This window comes from Zonotrichia leucophrys, chromosome 5, assembly GCF_028769735.1.
Source record: "Zonotrichia leucophrys gambelii isolate GWCS_2022_RI chromosome 5, RI_Zleu_2.0, whole genome shotgun sequence".
In the NCBI taxonomy this organism is placed as follows: Eukaryota; Metazoa; Chordata; class Aves; order Passeriformes; family Passerellidae; genus Zonotrichia; species Zonotrichia leucophrys.
In genome coordinates this window covers 40,218,361-40,239,287 of record NC_088175.1, presented here as the reverse complement: position 1 = coordinate 40,239,287, position 20,927 = coordinate 40,218,361, and the positions used below count along the sequence as shown (strand labels likewise).

General features: G+C 40.7%; 1 protein-coding gene across 8 annotated transcripts in view; it reads right to left on the bottom strand.

The window, feature by feature from the left end:
- Positions 1 to 20,927, bottom strand: part of TSPAN4 (tetraspanin 4) — a 427,493-nt gene that overhangs the window by 116,031 nt on the left and 290,535 nt on the right. The window contains exons 1-2 of one of the 8 annotated variants that reach the window (XM_064714683.1): positions 10,203 to 10,254; positions 8,812 to 8,898 (exon numbers count right to left, since the gene is read on the bottom strand). The exons of 6 other annotated variants lie outside the window; for them this stretch is intronic. In XM_064714683.1, coding sequence (XP_064570753.1) covers positions 8,812 to 8,883 — 72 coding nt within the window. In that variant the 5' untranslated portion in view covers positions 8,884 to 8,898; positions 10,203 to 10,254. Of the gene's footprint in view, positions 1 to 8,811; positions 8,899 to 10,202; positions 10,255 to 20,927 lie in introns of those variants that run through there. One more of the 8 variants, XM_064714685.1, reaches the window with a different exon arrangement.

Genomic DNA, 20,927 nt, shown 5'->3' with positions numbered 1-20,927 from the left:
TGCACCAAGATCAATAGCAAACACTGCACTCTTCACAACACAAATCAAATCTTTTGTAGTCCTTGGCCCCAAGACTACAAAATTTGCAGATTTGCAACTCCCCTCCCATAAGTGCAAGCAAACCCGAGAGTGTGTAGTGATAATATCTGAAAAACTACTCTTTGTAGCAGTTCTATTGTGCAAATTACGTATCTGCATGGAAAAATAAAACAAAAAAAGTACCATTACCCCACTCCCATCAGAACTGCTGTGGAAAAATATCCAAGAGCATACACTTACAGTACAACTGAATGACTGAATGTATAATGTCAGGTAATAACCTCTCCAATTGTGAGTTATTTATATGTAAAGTTGCCACAGTAAAGCACCACATTATTTCTGCTCTATTTCAGCACTCACCAGCTAATGCAGAGGTGACAGCATCAGAACAAGTATCTGAAGAGAGCAGGACTGAGGGAAGCAAAGTTCATATCACTTGGTGTTTGGAGAAAAGCCCTTGCCTCAGCCAAAACACAAGTGAACCAGGGCTGAATTATGACACTGTGTACAAGTTCTTTGAAATTAAATGGTTCTGCCACAAATATTTAGTTGGTCAGATGATTACAGGCTTTGAAAGGACATTGTTATATGAGAAGAGAACAGTCCATCAATTCTAGGAAAAGGAGAGGTATTATGGGGGAAAACACAAAGAATTATGCAAACCTCGTGGGCTGAAGGTTTTCAGGGAACACTGAGTTACAACTTAGTCATATTCATGTCCTTGGGAAACATTCCATTCAACTAGGAAATCTCTCTAAGCAGTACCTATTACCACGGATAAAGGGGAAAGTATACCCTTTAAATAAAAAAGGCCATTGGTTTTACCCTTCTTGAATGCTTTTCCTATATTGCCATTACAATGAGAAAGCACAACAGCTTTCCCACTGTAAAGCTGCTCAGTCCTGTCAGTATCTTTTAAAGGGAAGAGAGACTGGATACAAAAATACAGTGAATACAAATTAAACTCAGGCTCCTATAGAGTTTTTAGGCATATACTGATAGGAAATACCATTAAATGGGAGTGTTTTATAAAAGATAATGTAATAGGAACAGAGTAAATAAAGGAACTGTTTATTATCAAATCTGCTTTTTCTCTCTCCTATGAAAGAAATACTGCATTGTCTCTCTCTTCCAAATGAAACTGCCACCACAGAATTCCCTTTCTTAAAAGGATTTTTCCCCATCAAGCTTTTCTGATGGGTGTCCTTGAAATGTTGCAGAGGCAAACAACTGCAGCACTAAAATGATCACTTGGCAGCTTGCTGATGTTTGCTGAATCTCTGAGCCAGCTCCTGCTTTGTTTTCTTCTCCCTCTTACAGTGATCTCATATAGCATAGGTATCTCAGAGACTGACATAAAACTGCAGTTCCAAGGGTTTGTTTTTTCCCTCAAGAGAAAGAGGGGTATTTGCTTGAGATAAACTTAAATGCTCCACCCAGCCCATCTCCACTGCAGTTCCAGGTGTGAAAGCACGAGCACTTGCATAGCAGAAGGTTAGGAAACTCCATCTTTGTTTCATACTAAGGGGACGTCTAGGATTCAGATGTTCCAGAAATCTGGAGTTCTCCTCTTTCCCTTGCACTGCACAAGCTCTGACAGTGTAAACTGGGAAAGAAAAATCATTTGTATTCCTTAAAAGAAAGAAGCACAAAAGCCTTTGCGTCATATTCTTCACAGCAGCTATGGTTAGGCCTTATAGAAAACTGAGGCACTCTTAATTGCTCACAGGTATTTATCAGGAAATTGTTTTGCCCTTGAAAAGATGTTAATCTGCTTATGCTATTCAACTGCTCCCTGAATTTACAATGAGCTTACAACAACAACAAAAAAGTCTCTTTGACTCTTCACAATTCAACTGTAAGCAACAACTGACCAAGACAAAACAGTGCTGGAAAATCTATCAAATGCGATCAACTTATCTACTTGCCTAGTTCCATCCTCCTACTGGACAACAGAAAATACAACTTCACTCTTCAGAAACCAGCCAGCCAGCATGGCATACACCAGCCCTTACCAGGTACTCCTAGACCTAGCAAATACATAGGCAGCAAAGAGAATGGGGAGCCCACATCAGTGTCTTGCTGTGTTTTCACCAGTGGAGCTTTCAGGACCATCAGGCCCATGTCTTTCTGTTTCCACTGTCAAAGAGGCAATGCAGACACTGAAACAGAAATGGTCCTAAGCAGGTTCTGAATACATGACAGCATATGTGGCACAATATACAAGTTTTATCTGCCCTTGTTAAGGATGACATACGTAACTTGGTGTGGATATAAACTTTAACCAATAAAACTTGTGGCCATAAACTTTTGCTAATAAAATCCTTCTATGCTATACTGACAAATATTTTCTCTTTCTCTAATTATATAGAAATACAGTAATATGATGAGCAGGTAGAATAAGACATTAGGCTAGGCCAGTGTGAGATGTTTCTACCTGTGGTACATCACAAGATATAAACCCGTCCAAATCTGACTGGCAGTAATTTAGGAAGGCTTAAAACTTATCATGGCCAACAGATCTATGATTATCACAGAGGAGTTATTGCCTGCTGTGTAATTAGTTTGCTCTCACTGAGCTAGCCCATGGCTTATAGGCATTTTGCAGTGTTGTAAAACACCCTGGAGAAGGATGACTAGTGCAGATGGAAAAGCACTCTCCATTGCAACACATGGGCTGGGAGAGCTCCCTTAGCCCTCTGTGCCTAATGTCTTCAGAGCTGAAGAACCTGGTTTGCATCCTGCTGCCTCCACTTGGTGTTTTATGTGCACAGCTGGCTAATGACCATGTTGTATTATGTATAAAACCATTTACTGTGATATGCTCACACTGTTAATATGCTGTAGAGTATTTTTGCTTTGTTTAAGGGGCAACTCTGGGAAACATTAATGCTGGATGGTTCAAAAACAAGGGTAATTCCAGTCCAGACTGCAAGAAGAAATCCACAAAGTGGCCAAACATTTCCATCTGCTCAGTGAACAAAGAGTCTTTCATGCCTCAATTTATGCCTTCTGCTGTCACCAGTGAGTAAGGAATTTTCCTGGCATTTGTAAGGGGCCATGTTGCAGAATGCTGCTTAGCAGTGCCTCCCTTTGGTGGCCTCTATGCTCCTTGTCCCACAATCTCTGCATGAGGCTTCCAGGCTGTTTGGACTTGCTCTAGCCCCTTTGCGAGTCACCCCAGAGATGGTGCTGCTCCACTGCACCAAACGAAAGCAGTGGTCAGAAGGTTTGAATTAGGTTGTGAGAGTTTGATTCTAACCATTTCACTCTCCTCTCAGATCAACAACTTATCACACCCTTCTTGAAAGTGTAAAACAGCAAGAAAACCTTTGCTTCAGTCTGTCCCATACAATTTACCTCTGGAATTTCCATGTCCTAAGAGGATGACTGCTCTGGATAAAAGCAATTATTTCCAGACCGTTAACATAGGCTGGTTACCTTCTCACTGCAACTTCTAATTAAATCCAGGTTTTCTCCCCACTTATTTTACTGGTTTTTTACTTTCACTGATGCATCTCTAGAGTGCCTTGAAAGTATTGAAAAGTTTCACAAAAGCACCTTAGAGAAGGCTCCTAGTGACCTTATTTCTTAAGATTTAAAAAGAAGGTTGGTACTGAAGACATATGGGTCTGCCAGTATACAAATGCAACACAGTTTTCTTGCTCACACTTAATTTCTGGGTGGGAGCTCCAGGCCATTGCACTGATAGGATGAAGCAACACAAAATGAACTGCATTTAGTAAAATTTCCTGGCTATTTCCTCGCCTTCCCCTTACCCATATTCCTTCTCAGCAGGATTGTTTTCCAGGACAACAGGAGTGATGGAGGAGCTCTAACTCCCTGGAGTGGCCAATCTGCTACACCACTGATATCAGAAAGATGACTCAGCCCACCTCACTGCTTATTTTCTGTGTCCAGAGGGCTTCTGAACTTTGCCTCAGTTGCTGCTGAGGGATACTGGATCTTGCACCACAATATGGAAACACACTGCACCGGGGGACTAACATCAAGGCTTAGTTTACGTGAAATGTCTAAGCCCCTTATTCACATTTTCATGAACAAGAGATGCCCAGGTACTCCTACCAACCTTCTCACCTGCTGCTTTCCTGCATCCTCAATGCCTTTGCAGAATTGACAAGGTCAATGATTGACTGTAATAATCACAGAATTTTAAAGGTTGGAATGGACCTTAAACATTCAGTTCCATCCGCCCTGCAATAGGCAGGAACACTTACCACTAGACCAGGTTGCTACATGCCTTCTCTAATCTGGACTCAAACAATGCCAAGGATGGGGCATCCAAAACCTTTCTGGGCAACCTGTTCCAGTGCCTCACCACCCTTACCTAGCCTAAATTTCTCCTCCTTCAGTTTGAACCCATAACTCCTTATCACTACAGTTCCTAACAAGGGATCCCTCTCCAGCTTCCTTGCAGGCCCCCTTCAGATATTGGAACATTGCTGTGAGGTCTCCACTCAACCTTCTCTTCTCCAAGAAGAGCCCCAACTTCCTCAGCCTGAGAACTTCAATGTGCTGCACATGAAGGCTACTCAACAGTTTCAGTTCATTCAGAAGGGAGTCACCTCTAAATGTTTCTGCAGAGATAGATAGATTAGATAGATATACATATACACACATACCCCCTCAGATCCCTGGATTTGTGCTGCCTTCCAGATAATTACGCTCTGCTTGGATTAATTTGTTCAATATTTTTTCCTATTGGCTTGGGCTGCTGGTAGATCCACTTTGTTCTTGAAAAAGATGAAGGTAATACTCTATATAGTTCTGCAGAAGCAGGAGTGGGTTTACAGACCTGAGTCCCACAGAATGCAGCGGGAGATACAGCACCCTGCAGTCTGAATCACTGGTTTACAGGTCTGCCACAAAGACAACTTTCTCAGGAAGCTGCAAACAGAGAATGAATGTCTGGCTTGTGTTAATCCTTATCAGGGGAAGACAGGCTTAAATGAGTTTGTTTACAACAGTGTTCAAGTTTGCTAAAGTATTTTAATAAGTAGGTAAAAAGAAAATGCTGTCAGAAATCTAGTTTTTCTTTGATGGAGGAGGAGGAGAAAATCTAAATTAAAATAGGTATGTTTTTATACACAGAATATAACAGAATGTGAAGAGTTGTGATATTTTTCTATGAATAACAGTCAGAGAAGCAGGCTACACGTTATGATGTTACTCTGCCTCTGAGGGTAGTAGAATCAAGTGGAAGCTTGTTAATTTTTTTTTTTTGGTGGTGCATGCAATTTTTCCATGGAGTTTCCTCACTGACTGATTCTAACCTATATAGGAATCACTATGAGGTTGCACCCATAATCAGGACACAAACTGCATTACAGACGAAAGAAGTTAGCAGACAACAGGTAAGATCTAGTGGGTGGATACAGTACTTGTTTTTGATGTATATTTTGTATCTCTCATTATACTTATACACACTGCACACTTACATGGACTTTCAGGCTGTGACAATTCCTCCCTAAAGAAATGAAGATCAATACTTCAGTTAAAAGTAAACCCTATTTATAGATTTTTCAGGAGAATTTAAAGCTATTTTTCTTTGCAATATTTTATTAATGGAAGCATTCTCGTGATGCAGTTGAATTTCTTGGCTCTATGTTTTACTGTCTCGCCTATGTGAAAGTGGACATTGCTTGTACATTGATTAATGAATGGAAAGCTTCTCCAGTTGCACTGCTGTGTAACCAAGCACTTCTCTTTACTCCCTACTGATGATCCCCAAAGGTCCCCTCAGTAATTCACAAACAGACTTCCTACACCGACATTGCCCGCACTGGGCTCCTTCCTCTCTCTTCCATCGGCCCTTAAGAAATGTCAACTGTAAGGTCTATACAGAAGCTAGAATCCAAACAAGCTCTGACTTATGCTGCACACCAGACCACAGCAAAAGCTTTTCTAGAAACAATATGGAGGCTCTACTAGGTGCTAGAATAAGTAACTGACAAAACACACAACTGTTCATTCCAGGATTTTGAGCTTTTCCCCTTATGTTAAACACTAACATAAAGACAATCAACATAAAATTTATGGGGTAGTTACCAGCCATTTGGTTTTCTATGTACATACTGTGGATTCAGAATGGTTTTGACAGCAATGGCTGTTACTGCTTGAGAGACACCACAAGTACCAGGATTATGACACTCAGTAATACCCAACGCCCATTATAGCACAAGTGAGACAGCTTTTCTACCACACATGAAATATTTTATACAGTCACAGCTGGAAAAGTTACTTTATATTCTGCTATAAATATGAAGAAAATATCACTTGGAGAATCTTCTAAGATAAAGATGCGTGAGCTGAAGCAAGCATTTTGAAAGAGACAGCTGTAAACAGAGGTTGTAACTTACCTGGCTGGTACACAAACACTCGAACTTCCTTCAAGCTATTTGCAAGATCAGATTAGAACTAAAGGAAGGGCAGAGAGTCTATAAAATACATCAATGTTATGGCAGACATTGTTCTATGAGTCCCTGAAGACACCTTCATCTCATATGAGCTGTATTATTTTGTTGTACTTAACATGATACTGCACTGAAGAGTTTTCTCAAGTGAAGAACATTCGTAATTTAGGATGCTCCAGAAGTAGAACTTTGTGCAAACAAGGAACTAGGTCAGGTCATCAGATTCAGGCTGAATGACATGCTCAATGCACTGTTTGTCCTATTCTTCTCAAATTAAATATTTATTTAACTGAAGGATGATAGGGATTTGCTTTTCTTTGATCTTATTTGGAACACGGTGAACGCATACAGTGAAGACACAATGACAGGATGCCAGAGTAAATTACTATATCCTGAAACATTAAAATGTGCCCTAAAATTTGAGTTTTCCAAGGCAACTAGATCTTGCCCTCTCCTTTGCATACTTTATTTATATAGTATAGCTAGCATTTATTTTCAGCAAAACATTCTGTGCCAACATAAAGTCAGTTGTAGTGTAATGTGTGCGCACGTATATGTATGTGCAGTGCACCTCCACTCTGGACAAATTCAATTGTGCTGAGATCCACTGCAGCTGGCACACAAGCAAAGTAATAAGAAGCCTGATCTGATACCTACCAGCTATACTACATTTTTTCTGCAAAATATAAAACACTCTCAGCCCAACAGGCAGATGTTCAAATTAACTCTTGAATTAGAGTCCTGAGCAGGTGATGAGGTGATTTTATGGTGGTTCATCTTCAGTATACAATTTCATTTAATTCAATATGGCTGTGGACCACTATTTCAACACAGATGAACTTAAATGACTGAAGTTCATCTAATGTTTGACTTTCCTGTATTGAGAACAAGGAGTGTGAACCACCAGACACCAAGTTAAATTTACAATAATTTCAGCAGGAACTGAATTAAAAGATTTGGCATAGGAAGTTCAGGTATGAATTCTGATACAGACTTTTGTCCTTTGACCCACACCCTGTTCACAAGCTGTTGGGAGCTCCCCTTTTCCATCAGTGACCCAGAAAATTAGAAAAACAGGTCACACATACAGAAATGCTGGAGGAACTAATAGTTTAGAAAAGAGATGACTCATGGGGAGGACAATCACAATCTATAAATATCTTCAGGGCAATAACACAAATGTATAAATGAAAGATGGGAATTGTTCTGCCTCAGAAGTTGGAAGGTAAGTTGGCAATGTAAGGAAAAGAATAACTGGTAAGTGAATAGTACCTCCAGGGATGCTGGCTAGGAACAATTACTGTAAATATTCAAGAACTGGTAAAATCAATACTGGTGGGTAAGATGCATTGAGAAGACTTGCACAACCCCTGGAACTTGACTAGATGCTTCCAATTCCTGGTGCTGCTTTTACCCTCCATGGCATTATGGTAAACCCTAGAGAGACAAAAGATTAAGCTCACCAAGGTAAATGTGGCTGCTTAAATTACAATTATGTGCAAGCAGGCATTTCATTGACTCAGCAGCTGACATCTCCTTACTATGATAGCTTTTATGACATGCTAATGTAGAAGGTACTACACACACCACTGATACAAATTCACAGTTGCTAATTATACCATTAATAACCCTGAACCTATCTGCTGCTAATGTTATTGATATAAATAGTATGATTAATTCCATCAGGCGTCAGCAGTGATGTAGAGTGACACAGTGTACAGCCATCTCCCTGAATGACTCATTAGGCTCACAGAGAAGGACCTCCTTCCACAGCAACACCTGGCCTGCCTCAGGCACTAATAGCTCAGATGTCTTCACTTCCCATCAGACAAATAGCCGCTGAAGTGCAGTGACATATTTTTATTAAATTTGAAAAACAAACCAGAAAGCCCTCCAGGACATCAGAGCTAGGGCTGTAATGCCAGACAATAACAAGTTGCCTGTTGCGCTTCAGGTTCCTCTGCAGTGCACATGCACTGGGATGCACTGCAAAACCCCCACGTTTCTATGGGAATTATAGCTAATTTTGTAACTTTATAGTTATTTGGTAGTTCTTCTCAACCTCCACATTCAGTTCATTGCACCACATATTGTTTCTATACACCCACAAACCCTAAACAACTGCATTACACTATCAGTCTTTGTTTTTAACACTAGTTAGCACCAGAAAAATTTTTGTTTTGCCTCAATATTCTTAAAACATTTGGCATTCTTACAATCTTTTTCTGGAAGACATGAAACTAAAGCCATTAGCCATTAGTAAAGCCAAAGGAGCCAAAACTCTACATTTAAGGAACAAACTGGATCCCCTGGAGTGTGATATTTCCGAAGTACTTACCATTTTTATGGCATCCCACACGTGCAGAGCACAGATCCAAGCCTCATGCTTGCAGCTGGGAATGCTCAGCATTTATGCAAATCTGGCCTAGCACACATGGTGTACAAGGAACAAAACAGAATATCAGCACCTAATTCAAGACTCTAGCATAGTGCACGAGCAGAGAGAGGGTGAGTTAAGACTGCAAAGACAATGAATCAAAATTCCTCTATCTACTACACAGGTGCATTTCACCCATCAACTTCTTATATGATTGCCACTTTGAAAAAAAAGTGAAGTAAGTATATTTTCCTAGATAATAATAATGTAAGAAACATCCTCACTAGATCCACAAAACCACTATCCTACAGTTTCCTCCACTCTTTAGAAACCCACAAACACGGGATGGCATGGTAAACACAAGAGGATGTGGGAGGCTGGGAAAACCTATATATGCCTCCTGTTCCTTGTTTAAAAATTCTGATGTCAGTATGATCTAGCTCAGCCAGCCAGTGCTTTCCACTACACCTGTGACCATTCTATCTTACAGTAACATAATGAGCACATCAAAAAAGTCTTAGCACAGAATTTTTTTTTTTTGCTCAGCATTTACATTACATCTCTGCTTCATCACTGATTCCACCCATGTGTCATCACTGCATAAATGATGCTTACAGCTTTGGGTAAGTCAATTTGAGTAGCAATTAATTTTCCTATCTGTTAAACCTTTAAATATTTGATTTGCAAATGAGTTTGACTTTTCATCCCAACTATTTCCCCATTATTTCATCTATCTTTTTTTAAAGGTACATATATGTCCTGGAAGATAGGCTTACTCAGCATCATGGAAGTGCAGTTTCACTTTATTGACTTATGTGCGTTGCTTTGTTTTTCTATCCTTTAATCTCTACATTTGTCACAGAAGAAACAGAGGACAACCAGTTAATCCTCACCTAAGCCAGCTGCTAAGAAGCCCTGCTCTAGGCATAGAGGAAAGCAGACAACTCTTTGAGCCTCACTCCTAGCTCAGCACAGGCTGTCTTCTTAGGCCAGTAACTTGCCCAGACTGCAGAGGATCTGGAGTTCCTGCCACCCTAAATAAATGGTCACCATTCAGCATGACCTCGAGGAACACTGTGTATATGGGAACAACAAATACAACCACATCTGCATCAGGAGAGACTCTCTGCAGGAAGAGTAACTACAAAAAACACTTTTGCCAAAAACTTGTGAGAACAGCAAACTTATAAAAAGGGTAAGTTCAGCCCTAACAACACTCAGGGAAGCAATTCCTGACCCAGTGTGAGCAGCACTGAAAAGAACATTTTAAGACTGGAATGGGCAGTTCTGACTGTTGTCACCTTATTGCAAGAGTTCTGTACTGTTGTCTCCTTATCACAAAAGTTCGATACCTTCTGGGTGTTTCTCATGGGCAGCTCCTCAGAGTACTACCTCTTTCTTCTTCACAAAGCAACAAACAGACTCCAGTTCCCTTCTCAACCAGCCAGCCCACTCTTTTATAGCACTCTGCTTCTCATTGGTTACAGCTGTGCCCTGATAAAGTCAGGCCTGTTCCTAATCTTTGATAATTGGCCCAGCTGCAACTCCTTAGGGGTAAGATTACTTTCTATGCTATCTCTATTCTCTTATAGTCTATCCCCCTACATGACCTATACATAATGATGTGGCTGTGGGCATCTTAAAAAAATGCAAAGAGTATCATACAAGTGTCCCAGGAACAGGAAAAACCATCCTGACAATGCAAGGACTAAGGAATTTTTGATAAATTTAGTGTACCAAAGAGTAAACCTGGAGTTGATGTGAACAACATGAAACACTGGTTTTTTCATAGGAAAGAGATCAAATAATGTAGTCTTTCTAATCCTGCTGTCAATAGCATAGCAAGATCCACTGACTGAAAGCTAACGTGAGACAGATTGAATCTCAAGGGAAAATTTCTTAGGGAAAGTATAATTAAGTATCAAAACTGGTTACCAGAAGAGCTGATAGACTTGCTTGGATCTGAAGACTTTAAAACATGTATTTTAATGCTTTTTCTAGAAGACATTTTATGGTCGACACAACTAAGAAAGAATAAAGTCTACGTGCTCCAGGAGAACCCTCCTGACCTTGACTCTCCCAAAAGTGGACCAAATTTTCTCCACGTCCTGATCTTGCATTTCTCTATTTGCAGCATGGGTGAAGTCAAAACTCAGTGCACAGCTCTGGATGCTCTGTGGAGGGAAGCAGGAAAGATTTTTCCATCACCTGCATATTTGACCGGGCAGACTGTGGCTTCTCCTTGGCTGATAGCTCTTGCTGGTCTGAGGCATCAGAGCAGCTGCAGCTGTAGGCACTGCATGGAGAGCCACTGTTGTGCTCTGCAGGAGAGTCCTTCTTCTCCTGTAGAGGAGTCCTCCAGAGGGCTGCCTGGGGAGCATTACTTGGATGCCTAGAAGCATGCAGATCATTTGATGTGATCTTGAAAAGGAAATTTCCAAGGGCCTCAGGGGATATTTTTTTTGCCTATGTCCCTTGCACAATGCATAGCTTGCCTGTTAGAATAATGTGGACATATTTTAATTAATACAGTTCTCATCTCTGATGCTCTCTGCCAGGAACACAGTTTAATGTTCTGAGAAAAGCAACTCCTCAATCTGCCTGGACTTCAGACTTAATATAAGGAATTCTGATTGAGCATCTGAGTACAAGATGATTTACCATGATATTTATTGTCTCTTATTTTTCTTTTGTGCTCTTGATCACGAAAAAACACTCAATTTACTATATAGACAGCATAAAAACCAGACAACAGCCTGGGTTGAATAGAACAACTGTTTCACAATTCAACTTACCTACCTCCTTCTGGGTACCTTATTTGCTCTCTGTATTAGCAAAGTGGTTAAAAAGAGCAAAGAGCAGTTACTCAGATGTGATATACCAATCAAACAAGCCCAGGAAGTGTATCTGCCTCTGTGGGCTGCCAGTCCCTTTTCTCTCCTAAACCATACTCCCAGTCTAAGGTCTGAAACCCTGTGACCTTTCTGGTCTACCTGCAGAATTGTTCACACTGTCTGGCTTTAGGCATGCAATAAAGTTGAGTCTTGTAATCCTGTTGAGTCTTGTAATCCTACATATCCACCATTAATAACTCCTGCCTGCCCATATAAAATCATCTCACAATAATTACCCTCTGTGTGTGCACATGTGTGTATTTGTGCCTGTGCCTACCCATGTCCATGAGCTTCAGGCTCTTGGTTAGAGCATTATCATTCCCACCAAGCCAAACAATCAGCTCAAAGCTGTCACTGATGGGTTAAGTGCAGCCAAAAACAGGCAGTACCAATTAAAGGCCCTATTTTTTTTGTCTTTCATTCAGGATTTCAGTGCCTCTTTCACACACACTTCCCAGAGCTGTCACGCTGTTGTGATGGGAGTTCTTGGGACTGGCAATGTTAAACATCTTTGTCAGCAATGTGGGATGTGGGATCAAGTCACCTTCAGCAAGACTGCAGACAACACCAAGCTGAGGTGCACTCAACAGGCTGGAGGGAAGGGACACTATCCAGAGGGGCCTGGACAGGCTGGAGAATGGGCGCAAGAGAATCTTATGAAGATCAGCAAAGCCAAGTGTAAGGCCCTGCACTTGGCCTGGGGCAATCCCAAATACAAACACAGACTGGGCAGAGAATGGATTGAGAGCAATCCTGAGGAGAACTGGAGATGCTGGAGGATGAGAAACTCAACATGATGCAGCAGTATGCACTTGCAGCCCAGAAATCCAATCATATCCTGGACTGCATCAAGAGAAGCATGGCCAGCAGAGTGAGAGGTGCTGGCCCCCTCGACTCCACTCTGGTGAGACCCTGCCTGCAGTGTCACATCCAACTCTGGAGCCCTCAGCACAGGAAGGACACAGCCCGGCTCAAGTGGGTTGAGAGGAGAGACTTGGAGATGATCAGCACCTCTCCTATGAGGACTGGCTGAGAGAGCTGGGGTTGTTCAGTCTGGGGACAAAAAGGCTCCTGGGAGACCTCAGAGCCCCTTCCAGTATCTACAGGAAGCCTACAAGAAAGCCCCGTCCCTCTCTGAGCACCCTGGCCCAGGGCAGGGGGGTTGGAACTAGAGGATTTTCAACCTCCCTTCCAACCAAAACCATTCTGGGATTCTGTGATTATTCTGTGTCATCATTTCCCTTGTGACTGACTGGCAACATTTCCCCTAAGTTAATCAGCATCAGGAATGCTCTCGCTCGTGGAGGCCCCAGAGAGCTGCCTTTGAAAAACTGACATTTCCAGAGTGTGGAAGAGCAGGCTGAACTCATCACTGTCACAGTACAGGGACTAAAAAGAAAACACATGAAAAGATGGGCAGCTTTTCAGGAAATCCTGGCTCAAAAGATGCAAACCCTGCTTCAATAAAAAATTAATCTGGGAGATTCATTTCAAGGTGTGGGTGATGGCAAAGATAAACTAGAATGCTAAAGAGCTTAAGTATTCAGGGTCACCTCCAGCCTCAAAAGACACTGTATTTTTTCATTCTTAAAATACAGCAGTGGATATGAGAGGCGAAACCCAGAAGACATAAGTAAGGTTTGATTTTGATTTCTGTATTTGGAGGCCCTTCACTCAGACTTTTCACACAGGACAGATTCTCTCCTGCAAGCACAGGACCTCAAATGTATTTTCCTTTTCAAGTCTTTGAGCACTTCTAATGGACTCTTGCTGAGATGCTCAAAGGCTCTCTCCAGTCCCACTGCTCTAGGCACACTTTAAAGCACCCCCTTTTATGTGTGCCCATGATGTGCTAAACTTTACTCTTTCATTCTCTTTATTGATATTCACGCCATTTATATCTCCACCTGTTTGTTCCTTCTGGAGACTGAGCCCAGATCTCCCACACAGACCAGCAGCGGTCTGATGATTTAGAAGCAGAACAAGAACACGCTTACCAGGAAATAACTTCAATGACTAAAAGAACACTCTATTACCCATATATTGCCAAACAGATCATATGGGGGAGTAGGGGGTAACAAATAAACAAAAAAACCCCAAAACAAACACCCACACCCCCACTCAACCAAAAAAGGACATTTATAACATTCCAATGCTTCGAGATAGCAGTAGGAAGTAGACAGACCGTTTTCTTAGTCTGGGTGGAGAGCAGAAGTTATGTCATGCACAGGCAGGTACAACACCAAAAGCTCACTTCATCCACATCCCTGGTATCAGAAAAGAGTTTTACCTCCATTCTATGAAAACATTTAAATTGAGCCAGGGAGAATATTTGTTCTACCCCACTTGCATCTCCCCTTTCCAAATAAAAGTTCCACCATCATAGATGATTATTGGCATTTCCCCAAAGACCAGCCACATCCCTGGGGTTCAGTTGTCTGACACCTGGCAAGCTGCAGAACAGCCATGAGAATCTGCCTCAGCTCTGTTGCACAGAAATGGTTATTGAGTTGTGAGACAACCTGTAAGCTAAAGACAAGCAAGAAAAAAAATGCAGACAGAAATTAAACTATTCAGATGGTTCCTGTTAGTTGTTCAAGACAAAAACAGTGACAAAAGAAGGTCTAAAGCCCTAAGAAAAAAATTTGAGAATTAAAAGACAGCAATTTAGCCCATTGAATAAGCTTGAGCAGCAGAAGAGAGCCCTTTCCCAGGTGACTGATGCCAGTCTGCCAATTAACCCATCACCGATTGTGTCTCTGCATCTGCAATGGAGGGCACATTGATACCATAGCTGACTGCTATGGCATTCAGGCACTTTGATCCTGTAGCTGACTGCTCCATGCATTAGGCAATAAACTATCACTGTGTACTCATAAATTTCATGTGTCCTGCTTGCCCAGTCCCTGCACACAGAGATGCCAAAGCAGAAGTGACCAGAGGAAGGGGTGCTCAGAGTCTCTCAGTCTACAGCAGCAACCTGTGAGCACATTAAAACCATCAACATCCCAACCAGACCCTTCCATGGGGCTGCAAAGCACAACCAGAGAACAACACTCCAGATTTTGTTCAGGACTTAATAACACAGAGGCAGGCAATGTGCTCATACAAACACCTGGGAGCAAGTGCCTGAGTTCATTCTATGGCTTTGAAGAGCATGCCAACAAACATGCTGTTTCTGAATATCTTTCTCTGAATATCCAATATGTATCTGAAAATTATATTCCAAAAGCACAGTAAAAGGAGCTCAAGAGAAATAAATAGAGTGAGTGACAGTGTTGCTGCTGCTTCTGCCATTTCTGCTGCTTAATCTGACTGGTGACATGAAAAAGCACAAGCAGATGACAGCTGTTTTAGAGCCAAGACCATCAGATCAGCTCTCTGTTTTCCATAAAGCAGCAAAACATCTAAATTTCTGTGTCCTAGAATGGGCATCTGAGAGAGCACTTCCCAAATCCTCCACCAGTAACCTGTGCCAGGCACCTCTTTAGGTAATTACCCACAAAGGTAATCTGTACCCAGTAGGATAGATTATGTGTGAAATCAGCAATACTCATGGAGCCATGTCGACCTGACTGCCCAGATGTCTTCTTTACAGCACTGACACATTTTCCTTTCCCTTGTATGATAGGAACTTAAAAGTCTTAAAAGAATGCAAAGCTCATGTACTTGTTTCTGCTACCAAAATATGGACAAAGTACAAACCAACTTACTCTTGTTTTTCACCTGTGTGTTGAAAGGAAGGGTAGAAATAATGTAATAGGCAGGTATTAAACAACAGAGTTGACAAAAGGAGCCAGAGCAGGCAATGTGAGCATGTTTAAATTACAACCCATACTGATATCCCGTGACACTACCAGGACTTCAACACAAAGTGAAATGGAGTTTAGATGAAACTCTATCGCAATTCTGAAGAAACCATGGAATACAGCAACAACACCTTTAGAACTGACTGAAGGAGGAGGAAAATAATGAAATGGAAATAGTTTCCTCTACTTTTTCTCCTGAAAATCTGTACTGTACTGAAAATCTGTGCTGAAAATCTGTACTGAAATTTCAGGTGCATCCTCTCTCATCTGGCTAGGCAAAGAGTGAGGGATCTTTAACAGTCACTCTCAGTGGACCTCATTCTCTTTCACATCACATTCTGCCAGCGTGATGCTCACAGGGACTGAATATGTCAAAGCCATTAGGAAAAGCAGAAGAAAATGCTGTAGTTCTTAAAAACCAGTAAATAACTTCGGATATGAACAAAAATGTTCCCATTACTGAGGCCTTTACATCCATGTCCAGGGACAGAACAGTGCAATGCATCCTTGAATCCCCAAAAGTGCACCACATCTCTTACCTCAGGAAAGAGAAATGATGAGTTTCTCTTGGTCTCAAGTACCCACTCCTCTATGACCACATTTCTTGGTTAACAGAGGAAAGAAAGATTGTATATATATACTTTATAATATACTTGTTACATAATGTAAACAAATATACTGTGCAATAAATAAATACTGTGAATTAAAACCGGTCTCTTTTTGGTCAGTATTCACCTCTGTCTCCTTCCCTATACCCTGCTGTTTACTGAGGCTTTGCTCCTTTCTGCATCTTCTCTCTCCTAGACAAACAAAACTCAAGAGTCCTGCCCCTCAGTTTTGGACCTTAACAATTACCTGTCTCCATTCAGTACCTCCTTCCACCCACACTAACTTTGTTACTTTTCCTCCTTTTTCAAGCCCATAGCCTAACTTCCCCTGGTTTCCACTGCTGATGTTTTTCTAGTTCCAACATAGTTACAATCCAAAGGGAATGATGACCACATAGATATGGAAAACCCATGAGGCTGGGAGACCCAAACCTCAGAAAGCAAGCAAAAGGAAAGGTCTGAGCTGCCTCAAGTGCTCTCAAGACAAGCAGAAGACCAAAATGTGGGGTCAGGGACAAGACATGGAAAACCAGAGATTACATTGGGTCTATATTGCTGTTTCAATGTAATAGAAACATTTCTTTTTTAATTTTTGGTTCTGCCTCCATTTGATAATATGCCATATACAGTCATTAAGAGCTGAGTGGATTTTTATAGCTGCTATTAGAATTGAATTTTATCTTCCTCCAAAAAGATTTAATAAATTAAATTTCAAAGGCAAAGAAAATCACTTACTGTCATGCACATTCCCCCATTTTCACTGTGAAATAAATTCATCAACAAGAAAGTTTTCACATGATGATCAATATCCATCAAATTCTAAACTTCGGCTTCAAGTCAAAGGCTAATAATCCTTGAATTAGTGACACACATCTCTGTTCTCCCTGGGCTACAGGCCCTGAGTATTTGCATGAATCACTGATACACTGAATTCTTGATCCAGATCAACAAAGCTTTCAAATGCACTGTCTTGTTGATGGCTTCTATAAAACACACCCATAGCTCAGAAATGCTGATCCACACTAATGCATTTACTTCCAGTATTTGCTATACAGTCTAATAAAAATATTAATGCACTAGAAGTGCTGATGCAGCCCCATTAGAACAAGATTTCCTCACCATAGAAGCATCCTTGTTTTCTCCCCCATGAGCTATGCTTTCAGTAAATGTCAGGCTGGAGCATACCAAAAAGGAGAAAATATTAAGCTGTTCTGTCCTCATCAATCAGACAAGGTCATGGTGATTCAGAAATGATGATGTGTTTCTTGGCAAAGAGGCAGGGTGAGAGAAACTAAAGTATCCTGGCAGATGAAGGAGAGGAGGGACAGATGTTGAGGTAACTATGTTGTAAGAATCAATTTTATTCTGCTAAAATTTGATTGTGTCAGGTTGTCAGGTTGCTTGGGTGTGTCAGGTGTAGGTCCTACAGGTTGAGAATTCAGTGATTCCCCAGGTGAGCCAGAAAAGACCTTGGTGCTTTCAGAACGACTTCCAAGGACTCCAACTGGTGTGACACACATTGGTCCATCCATTCCTCTGACACAGAAGATGAAGAGATTTGGGAATAAAGCTTCTTATACTCTAGAGCACTGTTTTAACCACCAGTGAGGATTAGAGAGAGCCAGGCACAAAATGCTATACTACAAACATGGCTCCTATGAGATGGCCTTTATAGAGCCATAAAGGCCAGAGATATCACTAATTGATCAGCTTTTCTAAAGACTGCAACTCTCCTTTTGAAGAATGAACAGCTTGAAATAGGCAATTCCATGTTTCTATTTTCAAAAAAACTGTTTATTCATCACCTTGGAAAGTGAGGTCAAAGCCAAATGCAACTGCCAGCATCCTTCTTCAGTTTAATGGCATACTTGTGATCTCTGGATGCACACATTTGTAAATAAAAGATATTTAATTAAACAAATAAATATGAGGGTTAATCTAAGCAAGTAAATTGCTTGTAGAACGTGTCATTAAAGTAATCAAAACTGGAGAGACTGGACAAATAGTAATTTATAAACACTTCACATATTGTAAACAAGATCTATTCTAAAAAACCCACTTGTCACTAGAGCACACCAGCCACACCAGCTTTACAGAACACTGAATAAAAACAAACCTAATAGCTGCCAACATGTTCTAATATCCCAGGACAGCTCCTTATACTTAACAAAATTTACTAAGTTCCTACCAATTTATTAATCTACTTCACTTTTTAATGGACAGACATTTTTGTTGCTGTCACTCTACACATGTGCAATTTGTAACGTCACTTTTCAGCAAATGTCTGTACCTGCCGATGAAGGATAAAACCCTCTCCTGAGGAGTGGAAAACATTAGTCCTGCACAGAATTGATGCGTTACACTTAGGAAAAGCTCAGAAAGGCTGAGGTGAGAAAAACATGTAGCAGAGTAAGCACTAAGGCCACCACAGCAGGCACATCTTATGAGCAATGTGTCCTTCTGTGAATCCATTCTTGTCTCTGAAACACAATTAAATTTGACTTTACTTGACACTGCTCCATTGAAACTTCAGAGTAATGTACTTCAAAATGCATCTTTGTGGTTGTTCATACAAATTCTTTTTCTATGTAGGTTTTCATTGAACAGATAAAATTTGAGGGCACATCCATAATTACTATAAACAAAAATATTTTACTCAGCTGAATTTAATGTATTTACTATTGAAACTCATTTATTGACCTTACCATTTGTTTCATTAGCTGATTAAAGGCTAGCAGGATGAATCTATACTGTTATCTTACTTTTCTGATGCATTCCACAAAATGTTAAAAATACAACTACCTAATCAGAGATGTGTAGAAGAAAACTTTAATATCAGTCTCTACTCCTGGGTAAAGGCACACAGAGAGACACACAGGACTCTCTTGGGAAGATAAGAACAAAAATGGACTGTCTTCCTAAAGTGAACTCATCATTAATAATTTCCCTGTGTGAATGCTTCCACAAACACAACTCCTCCTTTACACTCCAGTAGTTCCTTTCAAAGGAAAGCCTTACTTTATTTTAAAAAAGTAAATTTTGTAGCTCACATATGAGTACTGATATGATAAAAACCCACAAAACAACAAAACTATGAATCCTAAGCCAAAAATAAGCATTGTCACGCTGCAAGTTGGAAGAACTGTCAAATTCCAGTAATGGTAAAGCTGAAGAATTCAAGCAGAAAAGACACAGAGGAGAATATCTACAAAAGAAACACACTGCAATAGACAAATCAGGAAGTAGAACAAATATATGTAAGGATGATGGAAACATGAAATTATTTCTAAATAGTTATGACTGTCCTCTCTGACTTGGAGATTCTTTATCCAATAACATCTGTTGATTTCACTGTGAATTGTGCACTCTGGTCAGGAAGCTACTTTTTAATTTCCGACTGATTGCTTATGTCCTCTGCAAGACCTCTGCTCTGCTGGGAAAATAAATGTCTTGGGGAATAAAGAACCCATTAAGGTGCAAATGATAGTTTCCTGTGAAAGGCCAATGTACCATTTAGGGGTACATATTTAGAAAGGCATACAGTAGCATCAGTAACAACTTTGACTGAGCAAAATTTGCCCTGACAAGTTGATTTCTGACAGCAGCAGCAAGCTGATGCCGAGATGTTTTTAAAGGGTACCCTGTACAGGACAGGACTGTTCCTAGGACCAAAGGAGAAACCCTTAAAATCCCAGAGACTCTGCCACACCAGGAGCATGCCTCTAGCTATGCCATTTTGGAAAATTTCAGACTTGACAGTTCAACCATTTCCCAGGAGCAGGTTAGAGAAATTCATGCTGTTTTGCTCATGTTTAAAAACCAAAGAAAAATAGTATTTTCTTTAAGAAGCTCCACACATACAGTGTGGAAGGGCAGCTTGGCAAGAATAACAACACACAAGCCATCAGACAAGGTGGAGCCAAGTGCTCCTTAGCAAAGTTATTGAAGTTTGCTGCAGCTGACTTTGCTGAAAACTCCATTTCCCCCAGGCAGGCTGCAGCCAGGGCTGTTTGAGGGCAGCCAAGGTTTTCCTACAAATGCAGATTTCCCTCTCAGCCTCAGCATCAAAACCACATAAACAGTTTCTTGTTTCTCCTCAGGCTCTGGCTGGGTGGGAAAAATGGCACAGGAAGGTGGTCAGAACAGAAAGCAGAGAAGTCCAATCCAAATTTATGAAGATGAGACCAGGAAACTTTTATATGTGCTAAAAAAAGCTGCGACCTCCAAAGCTTGGAATGGAATCTAGAATTTGAATCTCAGCATTTCAGAAATATTCTTCCTGTTAGCAAACAACTTTCCAACATATTAAAAGATGTGTGTCTTATTCCTATTTCCATTAAAAACCCCAAGCTACTGATACTTCAGTTACTCCATTAACAAAATTTGTGGAAAATCGATGAATGTGAAGCATCTTCCTCAGTAAGACACAACAGGATCGCCACTATTAGAGGATGTAACTTCTAAATCTTTACCATAAGTCATTTAACACAGAAAATGTCAAGTTACTCCAGTTCTAGTGTCTCCTAATTTTAAAGCACTTTGCAGTTTTATTAGGATTCCTTTGGGGTTTTTTGGCACATGAACAGATATGAGACTGATGATATTTATGCACAGTTTTATGACAGCATGAAAGCATCCTGTTTGCCTTTCTTCTGAGACAGAGGATATTCACCAAAAATAAATTGTGTCATTCCAATCCAAAGGGTGGGAAATGAACCAGCTAGAGAAGCAAACTAATCCAGCAAATTATGTGGCTCAGACTTTTT